The 19370-nt window shown below is 34.3% G+C and overlaps 3 protein-coding genes across 5 annotated transcripts in view; 2 read left to right on the forward strand and 1 right to left on the reverse strand.

Moving 5' to 3' along the window:
• LOC135106350 (cell adhesion molecule Dscam1-like) overlaps positions 1 to 8653 on the forward strand; it is a 190899-nt gene extending 182246 nt beyond the window's left edge. Inside the window, exons 40-41 of the mRNA XM_064015271.1 lie at positions 9 to 54; positions 3971 to 8653. Coding sequence (XP_063871341.1) covers positions 9 to 54; positions 3971 to 4037 — 113 coding nt within the window. The 3' untranslated portion in view covers positions 4038 to 8653. The remainder of the gene's footprint in view (positions 1 to 8; positions 55 to 3970) is intronic.
• A 1043-nt stretch (positions 8654 to 9696) lies between these two features.
• Positions 9697 to 14911, reverse strand: LOC135106351 (pre-mRNA-splicing factor CWC25 homolog). Of its 2 annotated transcripts, none has more exons than XM_064015273.1 (7): positions 14893 to 14911; positions 12645 to 12854; positions 12234 to 12390; positions 11812 to 11975; positions 11259 to 11531; positions 10296 to 11086; positions 9697 to 10093 (listed from the first exon to the last, which is right to left on the reverse strand). In XM_064015273.1, exons 2-7 carry the CDS (start codon positions 12822 to 12824, stop codon positions 9982 to 9984), a joined length of 1677 nt encoding a protein of 558 aa, XP_063871343.1. In that variant the 5' UTR covers positions 12825 to 12854; positions 14893 to 14911; the 3' UTR covers positions 9697 to 9981. The 2 variants fall into 2 exon arrangements, with proteins under 2 accessions (XP_063871343.1, XP_063871342.1); XM_064015272.1 differs by lacking the exon at positions 14893 to 14911 and adding an exon at positions 14261 to 14514.
• A 902-nt stretch (positions 14912 to 15813) lies between these two features.
• LOC135106352 (glutathione synthetase-like) overlaps positions 15814 to 19370 on the forward strand; it is a 34959-nt gene continuing 31402 nt past the window's right edge. Inside the window, exons 1-2 of one of the 2 annotated variants that reach the window (XM_064015275.1) lie at positions 15814 to 16026; positions 17781 to 17889. In XM_064015275.1, the coding sequence (XP_063871345.1) occupies positions 15982 to 16026; positions 17781 to 17889 (154 nt within the window). In that variant the 5' untranslated portion in view covers positions 15814 to 15981. The remainder of the gene's footprint in view (positions 16027 to 17780; positions 17890 to 19370) is intronic. The other variant, XM_064015274.1, reaches the window with a different exon arrangement.

Consider the following 19370-nt stretch of genomic DNA (forward strand, 5'->3'; position numbering starts at 1 on the left):
TCTTGCAGTGAAGGCTACCAAGAGTACAGAGGAGATGCGCAAGCTCCTGGACAAGTAAGTCCCTCAGGGTAGAGTCACAGTGAGCTGCATTTTACTCTAACAATGCTATAGGCTTGTGCTCACTCTTCTTTATTTGCAGATACATTTTATTTTTTTTTCCAAGTATTTTTGAGAATGAATAACAGTGGGTATCAGCTGTGTTGTAATAATGCCAAAGAATTAACTCTAAAATGTTCACCTCTGGGTTTGCTTTTTTGTGAGCAAGCATTGGAGCATAAAGTACTGCACATTGCAATGTTTTCATGAGATTTGAAAACATATTGTTGCTGCATAAGAAAGCCAGATGTTTTGTGGAAGTTCTTTGATCAAAAACAATCTTAAATTTAGTAAATATCTTAAATTCAATTATAATGAGATTACTATTCAATTTTCTCTGAGCATTGATCATGCTAGGTCTTTCCCTTGATGAATTCTCCCTTGAATATTAGTGTACATTACTTTACTTGAGACTAATATTTTGCTCCACTGTCAACTGTACATTAACTGAGTATGTCTTACAGTTTGCTAAACAGCTTTCAATTACCCATGTATCTTAAAATTTGATGTGGTAGTATCGTTCTTGATTCAACTTGAATATTGATGAGCTCCTAGATGAAATTGAATTGCATGATTAATGAATTGGTAATACTTCCTTGAGGTTTTAGGAGTATCTAACATGGTAATGTTTTACCTTTCACGAGGAAACTAATCAAGACCTGTAAGTTTTTTTCTTATTGCACAATCTAGCGGAAACTATCGTGCTTAACTGGAGATCATATCAGTGTTGCCACAGTTTCTTTTAAGGCTTTAGTTTGTTTAGAAATAGTTCCCTCAATATTTTGCTTCTATGATGCATAACCGCTTCTCTCAGTCAGTGTTGTACCCCAAGATCATTGAAGTCATATTTTAAGTTGATTTTGAAGAAGCTGTTTACTCCTACATGAGGCATAAGTCAGTATTCATGAAGCTCTACATTTACTTTTAGAGTATATGAATTATTCCCCCCCCAAAAAAAAGTATGAGTAAGCTCCATTATAGAAACCAAACTTTGAAAATAGCGAGAATCCCAAGGTAATGATTGATTTCAAATTACGTTAATTAGAAAGAAGCATTCAAGGATATGGATTCAAAATAGGTTTTTTTTTTTTTTTTTTTTTTTTTTTTTTTTTTTTTTTTTCCCCATGTACAGTAAAGAATATTTTTATCTTGACTTATTTTGAATTCAAGCCTGTGAATGCTTGAAATATTAGATTAAATTGCTACTTTTGTAAATAACTGCTTGTAACCTTTGGTGCATGTTTGGTGGTCAAACTCCACTTTTGTGCTAAGGTCAGCTATTGCTTGTGTGCTTGCATGTTTGCATGATGTCTTGTCTGGTAGCTCATAACATTAGTTAAGAAAATAACCATCAGTATCACTATACAGGATACTACAAGTTTTATAATTGATAAATATTGCATTGTCTCACCATAAGTTAAAACTGGTTATAGAATTTGGAACATATGAGTTTTAAAACTTTTAAAGATTATACAATACTGCTCAGTCATATAGTTCAAGCCCCTTCTTGTATTTAAATACCACGTTTAAAAAAAAATGTACAGTATTCATAGTTTCATCTTTTCAGTACATACATAAAAGCTACTTCTCAAATATTGATTATTATTATTATTATTATTTTATATTTTATTTATTTTATTTATTTATTTATTTATTTATTTTATTATTTTTTTTCCCTGGATGATCTGTATTGAAAGCACATACAGAAACTTCAAACATATGTAGCTGTAAAAAAAATTCTTCACCAGAATGTCTATTTCTCTTATAGATGGATATAGAACTGGGGCTTAAATTATGTAAACAATTCTTGCTTTACTATTTTCCATATCTATGTAAAAAAATTTTCTGAAAATTATTAACATAGAACAGTTGAATTTGTTTTATGAAAATAGTTTTATCATTAAACGTTGTTGAATTTTTTGAAAATGTACACTGTACATTTGTATGTTTTATTTATTTATTTATTTTTATTTATTTATTTATTTATTTATTTATTTATTATTTTGTTTATTTGTTTATTTATTTTTTATTTATTTATCTATTTATTTATTTTTTTATTATTTATTTTATTTTATTTATTTATTTATTTATTTATTTATTTATTTATATTATTTATTTATTTATTTATTTTTATTTATTTTTTTATACTTATAACAAGTAAATTTGGTGCAGACATGAAAAGTAAATATTTGAGACAGATGGTTAGTATATCATATTTATTGATGCACCTTTAGGATAAGAGGTATATTCAACATATAAATTTGTCAGTAGCTAAAAGAAAACATGGTGACACTTCATGACAGTAAGTGACACTTCATTATTCCCTTTGGTATTGCATTTGAAATATACAACAGACATGGAGACAGTTCTCAGGCCTTTCACTTCAAATTTTTTTTAGTTACCTAGTGTAGGCAAAGATTATGCCACTGATATTTAGTGTCCTCATCTAAAACTAAAAAATATATATATATATATATATATATATATATATATATATATATATATATATATATATATATATATATATATATATATATATATATATATATATATATATATATATATATATATATATATATATATATATATATATATATATATATATATATATACTAGAAAATAAATGTAGAAAATCAAGAAGTAGACTTAGGAAGCTAGTGCCACAACCATGAGAAGTTAAGTGATGTTGGTAAAACACAGCACCTTTAAATGGTTCATGCATATGGAAAGAATAAATGAGGGTGAGATGGCAAGAAAGATAGGCAATAATAAGGTACCTATATCCTCTCAAATAAAAAGATGGCATGAGGGTTTTTTGTTATAAATTCATATTACCTTTAAAGCTTAATTGTAATAAATTGTATAAAATCAAAATGTACTGATATACTGTATTTTTGCATTTTATCCTCAATCTTAATTGATAATATCTAAGTACTGAAAAATCAGTTTCATGCTTCCTAGGCAGTTCTTCTGCCAGGTGATGTCATTACCACCTCTGCACCCAAAAGTCTGTTGTAATACAGCATAATGGCCAATCAAAAAAGATCAACATGCCAGCAGTGAAATTTATTTTTTTGGCATATTCTGGAATTGTACATATCAGACTTGATTCTAGAATTTTTGTAATTTTCTCTAAAGGAGTGTAGGTTCTTTTCTCTTGTGAGATTTAAGATAGAATTTGTTTTGTGTTTGCTGGAAAAAGTGAAAACTGAATGCTAAAATATGCCATTCAGAATAATTCAGAATCTTAATTCAGAATAAGATCACATGTCTGTTGTATATGCATTGATAACTTCCAGTCATTTATCATTCCCATTCACAGTTAGACTAGATATTTGTAACATTTATTATTACTTAAGAATTTTGCATGCAACATGCAGCTTCATGTTGATATTTTTGAGGTATTTAAATCCAGATGCATATATTGTTGACCTGCATTTTCTCTCTCTCTCTCTCTCTCTCTCTCTCTCTCTCTCTCTCTCTCTCTCTCTCTCTCTCTCTCTCTCTCTCTCTCTCTCTCTCTCTCTCTCTCCCCAATTAAATGCTAGTTATGAATTTTAATTTTGTTTAGAGCAGAATTAGTATTTTATTTTATATGCCAGGTGAACAACTGTCAAAATTGGCAAAAGGTATGCAGTATTGTATCCTTACACATCCTCTAATTTGACAAACATATTTACATAGAATATTCACCACAAAAGAAAATCCAAGTGCAAACACACAATCTGTCCCATTTTTATATATTGAAGATTATATGATGTTAGTTATCTAATGTAAATTGCCAAGGTTCTTATGAGTATTTATTGAACTTTCAGGACATGATGTAGCTCATGCAGGAGCTTTTTATTATTATGGCTATCTCATATTTTTTCAGAAATGAAGCAGCAGCCCACATTCAAAATGGAGGCCTAAGAATGGTGAGCAATGAGATGAATGTGTGAGGTCCTCTGTATGCTGTTGAAGGATCTCACTCACCCTGTGCCATATGAGGCAGCCTATTTACCGCCCTTGTCATGTACCCATCAATGATATTGAATACCTACATTGAACTCAGATACTCAACACATATTTACAATTAGAAAAAATGTAAGAAGAGTTATGAGAAGAGCCTGGACACCCTGTATGTAACACTGCTCAAATGAGAGCGCAAGAGATCCTGCTTGTTGGTCTTCAAATTAGTTCTATACCAGTGTTATAGAAAATGATGTATTCAAGAGGATCAACTAAAGGAGTCATGGATATATTCATTAAACTGCAAAGATGCTCTCTACATGGCCAAGAAATATTGCATGTCATAGAAAAGTCATGCCATGACAGGACAAGATTACTGCACAAGATTATGACATAAGAAATACTAGATTGAAAAGCCACATCTCAGCAAGATTTACGTGTTCATAGGGGTGATCCAAGTCTTCTTCAATGTAGTGTCACAACCCCTCCTCCCCCCGCCCCCGCTCATGAGGTTAATCTACCATGGACTCCGATGTTGTGCTCCCTCAGTACTAATGCAAGCCATCACTGATTGACGTTTATGCTTTGAGTGTTTCTTGCAGTGTTGTGTATCACATAACAGTAGCAGTATTCCTTTTCTGCCCTGTGCTCTGATTGCAATCTGGATATGAAAGCAGTGCTTGTGTTGTAGTGCTTCTGCACAGATATATTAAGGGCTCACCGTCAGTAATGCATTTCTTATGCAGTAAGTCCCTACCTACCCCTAGCAGTTAATGGATCGTCTTCATCGGCTAATGGACCATGTGTGCTAAGCGATAGTATGAGATGAACTAAGTATTGCTGTGTGAATCATCCATGACGGTGCTACTTGGAAAATGACTCTCGACTTGTTTGGTGTTCCGTGTACTTTGTGATACGAACCAAGTCTAGTCAAGAGCGGGGGACAAAACTGTGACTGTCAGAACCTTCATGACACAGATGTAACCAGTACGCTCAGTTTCACTATTTTTTACAAATGTACCAGCATCAACCCAAATGGGAAATGAGACAGAGAGAACAGCAGGAGAGGGAAAGCTACACGAGAGGTAATGTTAGAGAAATTGCATTAAAGATGGTAGTGTATTACCAATATTTCCAGTCTATAGATGTCTGACCCATATTTTATCAATATTTAAAATGTATGTAGATTCTGCTGTTGCTTGCCTCAAAATAAACTGAATGTGATTTGGGGAGATGATAGACGAACCTCGTTAAGCACCAGGTTTTGCTTTATCAGCCCAGTGCCATCTCTCTGTCTGCTCATTCTCCCATAGCGTTCCTAGGTGTCGCTTAATCTCCTCAGCTTGCAAGACAATATGTGACTTCACCAGCAATTTTAGATTTTGCTTAGTGCTTTCATATGGCAGACTGTATAATTGCTAAAATAAAATTACTATAGTGGATGAAATTGCTGGGAACTTCACTATATTCATATATAAATATACATATATATTGTATGGCATCTTGATAGGTTATTCATAATTTGTATATTGAATTCATCAATATTAGAAGCAGATGGCAAATCCTCATTGCCAAGTTTCTGTTTCTAATTCAAGTTATTTCCATTGTCAACATTTTTAATGAATTTAAGACAAACTGTTGATGTGTAAGTGTGTGTGCATTGCTTCTTAATAGTGTAGAATTGAATGAAAGTGATTATGATAAATAATAGATATTACTTGCAGAACAGTTGTACTTCTATAATTCATATTGGCAAACTTCTCATGAAAGTGTCCAAGAATAGCTGTAACTTATAAGTCTGTTGAGCAGTGTTTTGGAGATGAGACATTTTCAGTCATATGTAAGTTTAAGTTTATTTCCTAGACTTACATCTCCACAGCTATTATTTTATACAGAGATAAAGTTACAAGGACTGTTGGCTTGATTTTTTTTTCTTTCTTTCTTTTCTAAGTTAACCATTTTATAAAATCTCAGTCATCCAAAACATGCTAACATCTTCCATAAGCTCAAGTGTAATAAATGTAGTCTCTTTTAAATGTTGCCAGTGTAAGCTTTTCCTGCCCATAGTTAATTAATTACTGGATAATTCGTTTGCATTAGCCATGGAGTTATTGAGGAGAATTATTGCCAGACTTGTAGCATGATCGTGCTTTCTATCTATGCATATGTATAATTTTATCCACTTTGATCAGAAAACCTAAATCCCCAAATTTATAAAATGCTCAAATTTTTGAGTAGATAAATGAATGCTTTTTCTACTGCTTTTAGATAGGATAAATTAATGTTGAAATCTCAGTATTAGGCAATATAGACATACATGCAAGACACTCAAAGCACATTTTCTTGGATTTTAATTCTACAGTAACATTTTTTGTATGTATGTTATTCATTGTCTGTTATTGATTTGTTTATACCATTTTTAAACATTATAGAATATGTGTGATTAAGCTTTATAATAGACAGTGATTGTCATTATATTTACCAGGGAGAGCAGGTGCTAATGGGAGGGGGACACTGATCTGCCAAAGCTTCAGGCTGTGAGTTCCACCTCTCCAGCTGAGAAGAGTATGGAATATTTATACATTTCTTGTTATTCTTTTATTGCAATCTGTTCAGGTGATAAAATGATCTTTTATGGAATATATATATATATATATATATATATATATATATATATATATATATATATATATATATATATATATATATATATATATATATATATATATATATATATATATAGTGATCTGAAAGAAGGAGAAATGACACAAGACATTATGGTATGCTATTGCTGCAAGAAAATACTGTATGAAGGATAACAAGAAATAATAGAACAATGGCCACAGAGACACTGTACTTGCAAAACTTCTGATGTTGTTAGGTTTCCAAATCTGGCAGTTTTTAGGGGGATAAACATGTCCAGATGAAGAAATTAACAGAAGAAGGCTTCATTTGCAGAACATCTTTACTGATTTAAGGAACTTAACTTTTTTCGGTAAAGATTAGTCTCTCTCTCTCTAGAATATAACCTTCCATGTATGGTAATGGTGACCAAGGTAGAGAAGTGGCTATGATGTCCCTCTGCCCAGTAGTTTTTCCTTTCCCTGTAGATTAGATTTACACAGCCATGGTTTTCTTCAGTAATGTCAATGTAACCACACATTTATGGTTATTGATACTTAAACACTGAGATTGTTAGATGTTTGGTTATCTTGTAGCAGGTAGGAAAACTTAAAGTATTACCACTGCATGAACTGTAACACATTGACATTATATAACCAAGTTTTCTATGGTAAACATAATGCCCACCTGCTTCATACAATGGAGTGCTCTTAGTAGTCAAGCAGAGCAACGTGTGAATCCTCCCTTATCAAAGTTGAAAAGAAATGAAATCCAAGAATGGTAGTGCAACAGAAAGTGGTTGTCTACAGATATTGCTTAGTCAAGTTCCTTTATCCTGTGTTTTATATAGGAATTATTGGGCTTAACTTGGCAGCATTAGACACTCAGTCCATGATTACAATGGTTGTTTACCATAGAGAATCCACTAAAAACATTCTCCATGTATTCTGACAGTTGTATTGTTTGATTATAAGAAATTGCAAGTGACCAAGATTGAAAATAGTATTTAAATCATTGCTTGAATTCACTGCATTATATTGCACACCCTTTCATGTGATAATGTGCATTTATACATATTTATCAATATGCTGAAGTGAAATAGTGAGGCCATGATTACAAGCAATGGAACACTTAGTTTTCATATCTTGTGTAACTGAAGATTTCAAGATTCTGTTTCTTGTATAGTTTTGTGGATTTGTGTTTGCCTGTGTTACCATGGGCTTTAAATATTATAATCTGCCTGAGGGAAGGAAGCTGATATGAGAGAATCATTAAATGAAGTTGACATTTACAAACATGACAATATTACCCTAGAGTGTACTTCATATTGCTACCAAGTGACATGGAACATATATTTATATTTTCGGAGTTAATTCAATGCACCAAGTATAGAATATTTACAGTTACACTGTGTTGGTATAAACTTGCCAAAATAATGCATTTAATTACAGGATTAATGAAATTTGACCGAGTTGCAAGACAATGAAAAATTGCACTGCAGTAATATTTAGTCACATCAATGAATGGGTGCCCTGAGGATGTTTTTAGTTGTGATTAGTCAAGCAATTTGTATGGATGATGATGTAAAATGTCACTAATGGCCAGAGTGTAGGTTATAGATAGTAACTTAATGAGATTATTTAATAACATAGTCATTTTGAAGAAAATGTTTGCAAGACTTAGTAATAAGGAGCTTCCCGAGGGCAGATTGCAAGTGCTCTTGGACAGTTCTGGTGACTGACTGTAGCATAACAATGTTACTTAAAATTTTAGTGTTACTATGATCATGTATTTAAGTACCAACTGACTTTTGAAGCTTAAATTCAGATACCAAGAACCTCTAAGTGCACTTGTAATTTGTGTTGCGACAAGGGAATTTGCGCCTTATCTGGCATAACTAAGGCTCAATATCGCTCGTCACTACACATTTTCTACCAAATATAGTGTAAACAATTATGTATGATGAAATAAACCATGAGAAGTACTTGTTTATGCCTATCAAAGGAGTTTTGTAAACTATATGTACAGTTGCAAAACTAGTCTCTACAGAGGTATGGTACAGTGCAAACATTGGGTGGATTTGTAATATTCATCTCATGCCTGGTGCACCAAGATCTGATCATGACTTTTATGTTATGCATATTTGCTTCTTACAGTTTCATCCACATAGATTCCTTGGCTTTTCAGAGGAACTGATCACTTCAGACATGGCTCTTGTGCATAATTCTTTATAGCAAGTGTCAAAGAGAAGTATCTCCATAGTGAATGTTTACATTACTGAATTGGATTTTGAACTTCCAGTTAACCAATGTGTTGACCACAACCCAAACTTATAGGCTTTGGATTCTTATTTTTTTTTTTTTCAGAAACAGGAGTCCATTGGAGTCTATTAAATTCTTCAAAGAGAGGGCTTTTCCCTTTATATGAAAATTAGTAGACTTTACAAGTTGTGAAAACTGCACTACTTTAAGGTAGTGGAACATGTTCTCTTAATTCTTGAAGAAGCTGCAGCATAATGATAAAGAAGCACATTGAGTTGCAATGATAGATTGTCATGAGAATAGAAATAAGCAAACTTTTACATTGATTCACAGCTTTAGTAAAGTAGTAAGAAAAGGTACATTGAATTGGTTTGACTATGCAGAGAAAAAAAAAATTGTGTTGACTATATAAAATGTTTTGAAGTGGAATGCTGAAAGCCAGCAAGGAGCAAATGAAGATGTAATAAACCAATGAAGGATTTGAAACTAAAGAAGCTGATAGGCAAGTTGTAAGCTCAAAGTCTTGTTAGTAAACATATCAACTATACAAACCATTATATGAATGGCTAGATGAATATTGGAAAGTTTGATTGGGAACAAAGGTGCAAAGCAATTTTTTTTTTACAGTTAACTCAACTTATGGATTTTTTTTTCTTTCTTTATTTTTTTTCTGTTTTTTTTCACCATGAATATTTGATTGAACAGGAATGGCAAACACCCCTAAAATCTAACATCCCCACAATCAGGAGGATAAAAATAAAACAGATGGTCATCAAGCATTTATTTTGATCACAAGGAATTAATATACAATCAAGAAAATATAATAAATGTACAGCTTAACTTTCTGAATTCTAGCACTTACTTTACAATTATATAAACTTCATCAAATTCAAGACTTCATATGAGACATGTAATTTCACAATCCAATGACAACTTCCATTCTCTTTACACCTCTCCACAAACACACACAACACCTTACTTAAGAAACACAAGCACATGTATTCCCTATTTATAGCTTTCAGTGAATACTCTGCTGATTTAGATGACACAGTTACTTCTTCATAAAGTTTGAGTCCATGTGTGCTGTTCCTCGTTGAGATGAACTAATGCGAGATTTGACCCTCTCCTCTATGGTCCCTTGAGAAGCACTTGCCAAACTATTCCTGAAATCAAATTAAATAACATGAAACTTTATAAAGATGAACTATTACAAAAAAAAAAAAATCACAATGCTGGATGGTGAAAACTTTGCAAACTTCATCTACATACATCACACCAGACCAAAAGATAATCACTTTGGTTTCAATGCAGAAATGTGTAGAAATTCTGAAATTATAGCATCAAGCAAGGAAAAACAAATCATACCTCACAAAGTCCTCTGCATACTCATTCATTTCTTCTTCTTTTTTCTTCTCTGCATCATATCTCATGACATTTTTTTTTCTTTCCTCATCTCTCTTCTTTGCTGCTGCCATCATTTGCTCCCGCAGTTCATCCATCTCTTTTTCACTAAGTTTCTGCCTGGTTTTTCCCTGTCCTTGTTGATTGTGTTCTTTACTTCTGCTTCTACTCCTATTTCTACCTCGGCTTCTACTTCTGCTTCTGTTCCTACCCCTACTTCTGCTTCTATTTCTGCTCTTACTTTTACTCCTACTTTTATTTCTACCTCTGTTTCTACTTCTGCTCCTATTTCTATCTCTGCTTCTACTCCTGCTTTTATTTCTACCTCTGCTTCTACTTCTGCTCTTATTTCTACCCCTGCTTCTACTCCGACTCCTATTTCTACCTCTACTCTTGCTCATGCTTCTGTTTCTGTTCCCCCTATTTAACTGTTTAGCATACCTATCGCTTCTTCCTCTAATTTCTCCTCTTCTTTGTTCCCAGTCTCTGTTCTGTTCTCTATTGTAAATTTTCCATCCTTTCATTCCTTCTTCCCTCCTACTTCTTTCTGGATTCCTTTCACTGGCCCCTTTCCTTGACATTTCTGTATTCCAATGCAAGTCTGTGTCACTATCTTCATTTCTATCTGATTTTTGCTTCCTACTACCATAATTTTCTCCCTTAACTTCTCTCTTTAGATTTTTTGTTCGATCTTCAATTTCATTCTCCTTCTTTTTCTTTTTTGATTTCTTTTTAATGGCTGCTTCCTTTTTCCTCTGAAATTTTTAAGTAAAAATAGAAACTTCAACATATAAGAACAATAAGGCAGATGTATGATGAAGTGTGGTGCTTATTAAGAGTTCAACATTCTGCAGTTGCCTTCTCTTGTTGAAGTTATGAGACACAAAATACCTTAAGTACCATCAAGAGCAATAAGTATCTACTTACACTTCTTTCTTTTTTCTTTTTCTTGGATTTTGATTTTTTCTTCTTCTTTTTATGTTTCCTTCCCCTGTCAGACTCAGAGCTTGAAGATGATTCTGTATCATCAGATGAGCTGCTACTACTTGAGGAATGCCTTTGCTTAGACTTTTTTCTCTTTTTCTTTTTACTCTTTCCTCTCTTTTCATCTTCATTCTCAGAATCTGAGCTTGTGCTCGATGAAGCTGTAGATTCACTTCGTCTAGACCTCTTATTCTTCTTTGATTTAATTGTATTTATCTGTCAAGTAAATACAGTTATGTAGTTACTGTTCTTGGTACTAACTGGAAATATTTCTACAAGCACTTTTTTTTTTTTTCTTTCTTTGTAAGAGCTTAAACACTATGTAGTTCAGTACATAATTCATTTTTCAAGATGTGTTATCATCTGTATTCTCCAGAAGGTCCTTCACCTACATCCTTACATGATTTGGGTTGGACCTTTCTAACTTACCTCTTTGTTACAGAAAATATGATTACTGACAATATTTTTTTTACTAAATTGTCTTTCATTAACTCACCAGCTGCTGCAACTGTTTCATCTTGACTGGGTTATTGGTGATCTGCCTCTTTGTTTCCTCCTCCTGCTTGCGGATGAGGAGGAGAGGGTCTTCCATAAGTTTTCTGTGCATGTCTACTTGGATGTCACTTTGTTCACGGCGAATCACTGACTCAGGGTTAATTTCTGAAGGTAAAGTTCCACATATACACATTATATAAAAAAAAGTGAAGTTCAAAGAAAATCATAAAACATTGTACATTTTTAACGTACCTCATTGCAAGCTGGACAAAAATCCTATCATTGCTAATTCACTCATTTTCCAAAATTATATTTTTCATATTCTTATAAGTTCTTGTTTATTTTGAGATCTTTTATACTTATTTTTTTTTTTTTGGTGGAGAGGCAGTGGCCCTAAGAGTGTTATTAGGTGATGATACTAACCATGCTCAATTGTGTATGATGATTTACTTTGCTGAGGGGGTGGCTGGTCTCCCTCCTGTGCTTCTTCTGCAGCCTCAGCACGCTCTAGCTGTTCCAAGGCCTTGTCAATTTTACGACCCAGCAGGTATTCCTCACGACTGACATGGCCCCCTGGACCCTGTGACACAAATGGCCAAACTTAGTTTCCTTAGAAATAAAACCAAGATAAAATCACACATACTGACTGATTAACATTACATTACTATGAATTATTAGCTTTCATGAAGCCACAAGCTGGCAGTTAGCCAATGGTGTGCAAATTTTTTTTTTCATCCACTGATGAAAACTATACAACTACCCTTAAATATAATTACATTTTTTTATAATTTATCTCATTCATTAATATAATTACTGCCTTCTTATCATACTAACTTTATACATCCAGTCAAGCTTTTCTTCTCCCCTCTTTGCAATTGCCCCTGATGCCTCAGCTGTTCTCTTCAGTACTTCTCTCTCCCTCTCCTCCTTCAGCTCCCTCTGCAGCTCTGCCATCTTCCGATCCTCCTCTGCCTTCTGCTGCTCTGCCTTCCACACACGTTCCTGGTTTTTCATGGTACTTGGATGCCATGATTTTTTAAGGTTCTGTTGGAGTTACCATCACATTGATTACAGAATGCCTCACTTCAAATTCATTCTCTGTGTAATTTCCTATAATTGCCACCTAACAATCTCCTAATAATCCGACAGTCAAGATTTATCAAAGTACATAACTTATATCTGACCTAATAGACCTAACCTTGGCTTCATCCCCCTCAATCCTCGTACATGTTTACAATTCAATTATGGTTGTACTATTGAAATGCTCACAGATAAGATCTATGCCATGAAATAATTAAGGATTTAGTGTCTGGAAGATGTTACTTATCAAAACAATACACTAATAATGGGTATCTCAACCTGGTATGTAGAACAGAATACAATCAAAGACATAAAACCTTAATTAACCTGGTCTGCTAATAGTTTTCACAAGAATACTAATCCATTAAACATTATGGTAAATTTATATTTTCACCAGTCTAACAATTTCAGACGAGACTATAATTTTCTGGTAGATTTTGGTGTGCTTTGAATCATTCTAGTAACCGTTTCTGTTGCAAATCAATTTTTTTTGTCTTATATACCCCCCCCACACACACACAAACAAGCAGAAATTCATAAAAAAAAAACATTAACTGAACCTAACCCAATTAAAACCTAACTAAACCTAACCTACTAAAGGATAAATTTGATAAAAATTAATATCTAAGGAATGAACAATTTGCAATGGTAAAGATACACACCACTGTGTTAATGTGACTAAAGTACTTTAGTTTTTTTTTTTTTTTTCGTGAGACGAGTAAAAATGTATAATAATATTACTTAAGTTATTGTGTTAATTAGTGGTTAGCAGATAAGCAGAACCGTGCTAACCAGTTTACATTACACTCATTATGCTGATCAGGCAGATTTTTTATTTTTTTTTTTTTTGTTCCTTACAACGAAAGAAATTCACTTTGGAATATGTAGAATATTTTCAGGCACTTGTGGAGACGTGGGGTCCCCGGCTGGCTGTGCCGCGTCCAGCAAGTCTAAGTTGCTCCTAACCTAACCTATCTTCGATTGACCTGATAACACTGCAAGGAAAATACACAACTGGCAACTCAGACCTGCCGGACGCAGCCCAGCCAGCAGGGGAACCCACGTTTCCACTAGTGCCTATTTTCCATCATGAACATAAGACACCTACAATACATGGTTACTAAATGTTGAAATATATTAGAATATGTAGATACGTAAAACCCCAACAAACTTAAACAACTATAAAGTTTCCGGCCAACTAATCAATTGCTCCAGAATTCAGTGATACCAGAATTGTTTAAATGATGCCAACTAAGGATTACAAGTTCCTTGAGGCCAACCAATGATGCACAAACTTGGCTGCTTTAGGAACATCTAGACATAACAATAGCCTCTTAGATTATGGTGATGGATTACTGCGTTATGCTTACGAGATCCCCTCCACCCATGACTGTGGAATTTGCTCCAACCGCGTTTCCCAAGCTTTGTGGCGAGGCACTGGATTGCTGCTGTATGCCGCGCTCGGGCCTTCCTGCCAAACGAAATCCAAACAACTGTAGCTGTGAATGTTCGGCGCCACCTTTATCACGGCCCTTGCAAGCTCCCTTTTTGCTACTGGTGTTGCAAAGTACTACTGTTATTTGTTATCAATCCTTTTTTTTTTTTCTTCATAGCTCATGGCGGTTTTTCATATGGTGGTGACGGTGAAGCACTTTATAAGTGTTGCCAGATCTACCACCAAAATATCGGGAGATATGAAAATTTTAAGGATCTCAAGAGATCCTGAATTACTGCGGTAGCCTACTGAATTTCGATTGGTTCAGAAAATATACATGAATTATGCTTCCCAGCAATTGAAATCCATAAAACTAAATGAGAGAGGGGGGGGGGGCAGGGCAGGATTAAGAGGGAGGACAGCCACCGACTGGTCTGTCTTGCGTCCCGTTCCGTAAATGTGCCGCAGTTTTCCACTGGACTCTTGAGTTTTCCTAGACCGTGGATGTGCTACTGCCACCCAACCAGGCTTTTGGCAGCTCGCAACTTTTCGCTGTCAATCACTTACTCTTTAGTGTCGTTACTGTCAGGAAACCGCCTGTTGCGCTGAACTGTAGGGTGATGCAGGTTGCTGGTAGACGGAAAGTAATGCAGCAAAGCTTACGAGTACCCAGCTATGCTTCTCTGGAAAGTGAGACCATAGTATACTTCTGACTTAAAGTGACTAATCTTTCATATCTGAGAATATATATATATATATATATATATATATATATATATATATATATATATATATATATATATATATATATATATATATATATATATATATATATATATATATATATATATATATAGTTTACTGTTTTTTTTTTTCAATACTGATTTTTTTTTTTTCGTTTTCTGAAATCTCCCCAAAACTATCTGGCAACAATGACTGGGAGGGGTGGTGGTGGAGATGGTGGATGGTGTTACATGTTATGAAACAAGCCTTTTAAAACCCTTTATCTTAATTCTATCCACACACTCAGGAGAGGTGGTAGTGGTAGTGGAGATGGTGGATCGCTGGCAACAATGACTGGGAGGGGTGGTGGTGGAGGTGGTGGATGGTGTTACATGTTATGAAACAAGCCTTTTAAAACCCCTTATCTTAATTCTATCCACACACTCAGGAGAGGTGGTAGTGGTAGTGGAGATGGTGGATCGTATTATATGTTATGTAACAACCCTTTATCTTCATTTTATCCACACACTTATAAGAAACCAGGTAGGCACGTTTAGAGTGTTATTTATCATGATTGTTGAGGACGAAACTGAATACATTAAATATAAAAGAGTATTGGGTTGCCTGTTAGGTAAAGTGTGTGCTTCCAGGCATTGTGTATAGAACTATGTAGCTGTATATGATTATAGAAAACCGGTATGACATATACATCATACTGTTGTACAACCAATCGTTACTGGAGCAGGTAAGGAGCACGAAGGGAAGAGGACAATCAACAGTGGCAGTGGCAGCGGCAGTGCCAGGCAGCAGCCAGCAGTCGCTGACTCGCCAGTCGCCAGCCGCCAGTAGTGCCGGGGAGCGAGGCGAGGGAGGAAGGCTGCACGTCACCGCATCTTATATTTGCTCAGTTGTACTATCTTATCTTGCATAGTCATGGCTACGTGTGGTTCGTTATGCTGTGATGGAGGCTTTGATAAGGTATGTAATGATGGATATCTATGACATGAATATGCACACTACATATTAAGCTAATCCCGTCATTACTCAACAAAATCACACCTCATCCATATTCCATATCTTGACCTTTTTTGGTCCAACCTTGAAATTGATCACCCATTACAAGCATGCCTGACCTGCAGCAGCCTTATTGGTAAAGAGAAAGTTGGTTTGGCGTTTGAGAACTCTTACTATTTCAGTGAATTGCGTAGAATATCAGCAAGGAACAGTAGACGTTGCGTGAGTTGCACGTGGGAATGCTTTTCTCTTAAGTCATTGCGTGCTCCTTGTGAGGTGAATGTGGCTGCAAGACAAGAAAACATGAACCTCTTGATGTTCAGACTGAATGTTGTTATGTGGATGAGGTTGACAGTCTGAAGAGATGGAACAGTAAAGGTGCTAGTTGGAAATAACTGTTTGGAATAGATGAATGGATCTAGAATGGATCCCACCTTCGATCAGGTCTAGTGGTTGCATACCAGATTTGGATGTAAAATCCAGGATTATGTTTATCTGCATACTTACGAAACGAGCAAGCCAGAGTATTTGTGTGTGGAGTGATAAAGTAATATTTCCTCTTATTGCATGTTTGCTGCTTCTTACTTTTTTTTTTATTTCAAGATAGTTCCATTAATGTTTAGTATCAGCATCAGTACTTTAGTGATCATAACATAGGATGGAAAATATTGTTGAAATAAGACTGTAATAAGGACTTATTTATTAAAGTTCTGTCATCACTTAAATATTACCTATATCTCAGACCAGATGAAACCTAAAATGTGTTGTTGTAGAGGGAATCCCTCATTAGCTAGCATGTCAGTCCAGTAAACAACAGACACATTAGTATCATTGAAAAGCATCCAGGATGTCTATACAGAATAAGATACATAATTTGCAGAACAATTATCCTGAACAAGTAACAACAGAAAAAAAAATAGGTAAATAAAACCTGGACACAAACCCCTTAAAACTTGCATGGATAAATTTGTGCAACAGCAAATCATGTAGGTTGAAATTTTTATAATGTTTTCTTAGCACTAACCCTCTTGTTAGAAGAATTCTATTACAATGAGGAATTTTTAGACTAGCAATTAATTCATGTCTTGTGTAAGGACCAGGGCTGGAAACAATAGTGATTTGAAATAAATAAATAAATAAAAATAAATAAATAAAATATATATATATATATATATATATATATATATATATATATATATATATATATATATATATATATATATATATATATATATATATATATACATATATATGTATGTATGTGTGTGTGTGTGTGTGTGTGTGTGTGTGTGTGTGCATAAACATATTTATATGTACATATACATATAAATCTATTTATTTATTTATTTTATTTATTTTTTTATTATGTAATGTATCAGTAGAAATTAAATTATCTACATACATTGTATATACTTATTATTATACAAGTATATTACATATATTTATTTCCATAAGATATTAATGAGTTTATTAGTACAAAAAAGAAATGAGATTTAAGTGAGTGATTTTGTTCTCAGATTAAGATTTATTATCAATATTATATACATTTATTTCCATGAAATAAGATATTGATAAGTTTATCTGTAAAAAAAATAATTGATTTGAATTAATTATTAAGATTTATTTATATCTAATAATTCAGTTATTTTATTTATAGTAGATATCATAACATCATTGATCAGAGGAGAATAATAGTAATGAGTCTCATCTCATTTCAGGATGGTGTGTCGACAACTAGAACTATTGAGAGCTGCTTGCCTCTGCCTCTTCCAGTTGAAATATTAGAAGATATTGTTCCTAAGGCTAAGGATTTTGCTATTCTCCATGGTAAGATTAAAATTATGATTTATTACAAGTTTGTTTCATTGGAGAAAGAAAATTATCTTCACTTTCTCAAACATAAATAATGTTGAGTACCTGATATTTAGAAGTACTTTCAATAAGTACATTGGTAACTCAGAAGGAGCTATAATACTGTTCTCCTTCCTCAAAGTTTAATGCACTTTGAACTATGATTTGAACACTGGAATGATACAGTTGGCACCAAAAACAATGACGAAATTCTCAGTTGGTGTCAGCATCAGTGTGCCATTGAACTAGTTTGGTCCCGTGTCATGGGAGAGCAGAACACTGATAATATCTGACATGGCAACTCAAAACAGATGATGGCCTTGGGTACACTCACACATAATGGTTTTAGTGTAGATTTGATAGTTGAGTGATAGGGAGATGTTTTTCATGCAAGCTTTCCGAAGTATACTTTTGCAAGTTACTTTTTTTTTTTTTTTTTTTTTTTTTTTTTTTTTTTTTTTTAGGAGGGACACTGACCAAGGGCAACAAAAATCCAATAAAAAAAGATACCCACTGAAATGCCAGTCCCATAAAAGGGTCCAAAGCAGTAGTCAAAAATTGAAGGATAAGTGTCTTGAAACCTCCGTCTTGAAGGAATTCAAGTCATAGGAAGGAAATACAAAAGCAGGCAGGGAGTTCCAGAGTTTACCAGAGAAAGGGATGAATGATTGAGAATACTAGTTAATTCTTGTGTTAGAGAGGTGGACAGAATAGGGGTGAGAGAAAGAAGAAAGTCTTGTGCAGCGAGGCCACGGTAGGAGGGGAGGCATGCAGTTAGCAAGATCAGAAGAGCAGTTAGCATGAAAATAGCGGTAGAAGACAGCTAGAGATGCAACATTGCGGTGATGAGAGAGAGGCTGAAGACAGTCAGTTAGAGGAGAGGAGTTGATGAGACGAAAAGCTTTTTTTGATTCCACCCTGTCTAGAAGAGCAGTATGAATGGAATCCCCCAGACATGTGAAGCATACTCCATACATGGACGGATAAGGCCCTTGTACAGAGTTAGCAGCTGGGGAGGTGAGAAAAACTGGCGGAGATGTCTCAGAAGCTGTTTTAGCTAGAGATGAGATGTGAAGTTTCCAGTTCAGATTATAAGTAAATGACAGACTGAGGATGTTCAGTGTAGAAGAGGGGGACAGTTGAGTGTCATTGAAGAAGAGGGGATAGTTGTCTGGAAGGTTGTGTCGAGTTGATTGATGGAGGAATTGAGTTTTTGAGGCATTGAACAATACCAAGTTTGTTCTGCCCCAATCAGAAATTTTGGAAAGATCAGAAGTCAAGCGTTCTGCGGCTTCCCTGTGTGAAATGTTTACGTACTTCCTGAAAGATTGGACATCTATGAAAAGACATGGAAAAGTGCAGGGTGGTATCATCAGCGTAGGAGTGGATAGGACAAGAAGTTTGGTTTAGAAGATCATTAATGAATAATAATAAGAGAGTGGGTGACAGGACAGAAC

Source organism: Scylla paramamosain, chromosome 13, assembly GCF_035594125.1.
Source record: "Scylla paramamosain isolate STU-SP2022 chromosome 13, ASM3559412v1, whole genome shotgun sequence".
In the NCBI taxonomy this organism is placed as follows: Eukaryota; Metazoa; Arthropoda; class Malacostraca; order Decapoda; family Portunidae; genus Scylla; species Scylla paramamosain.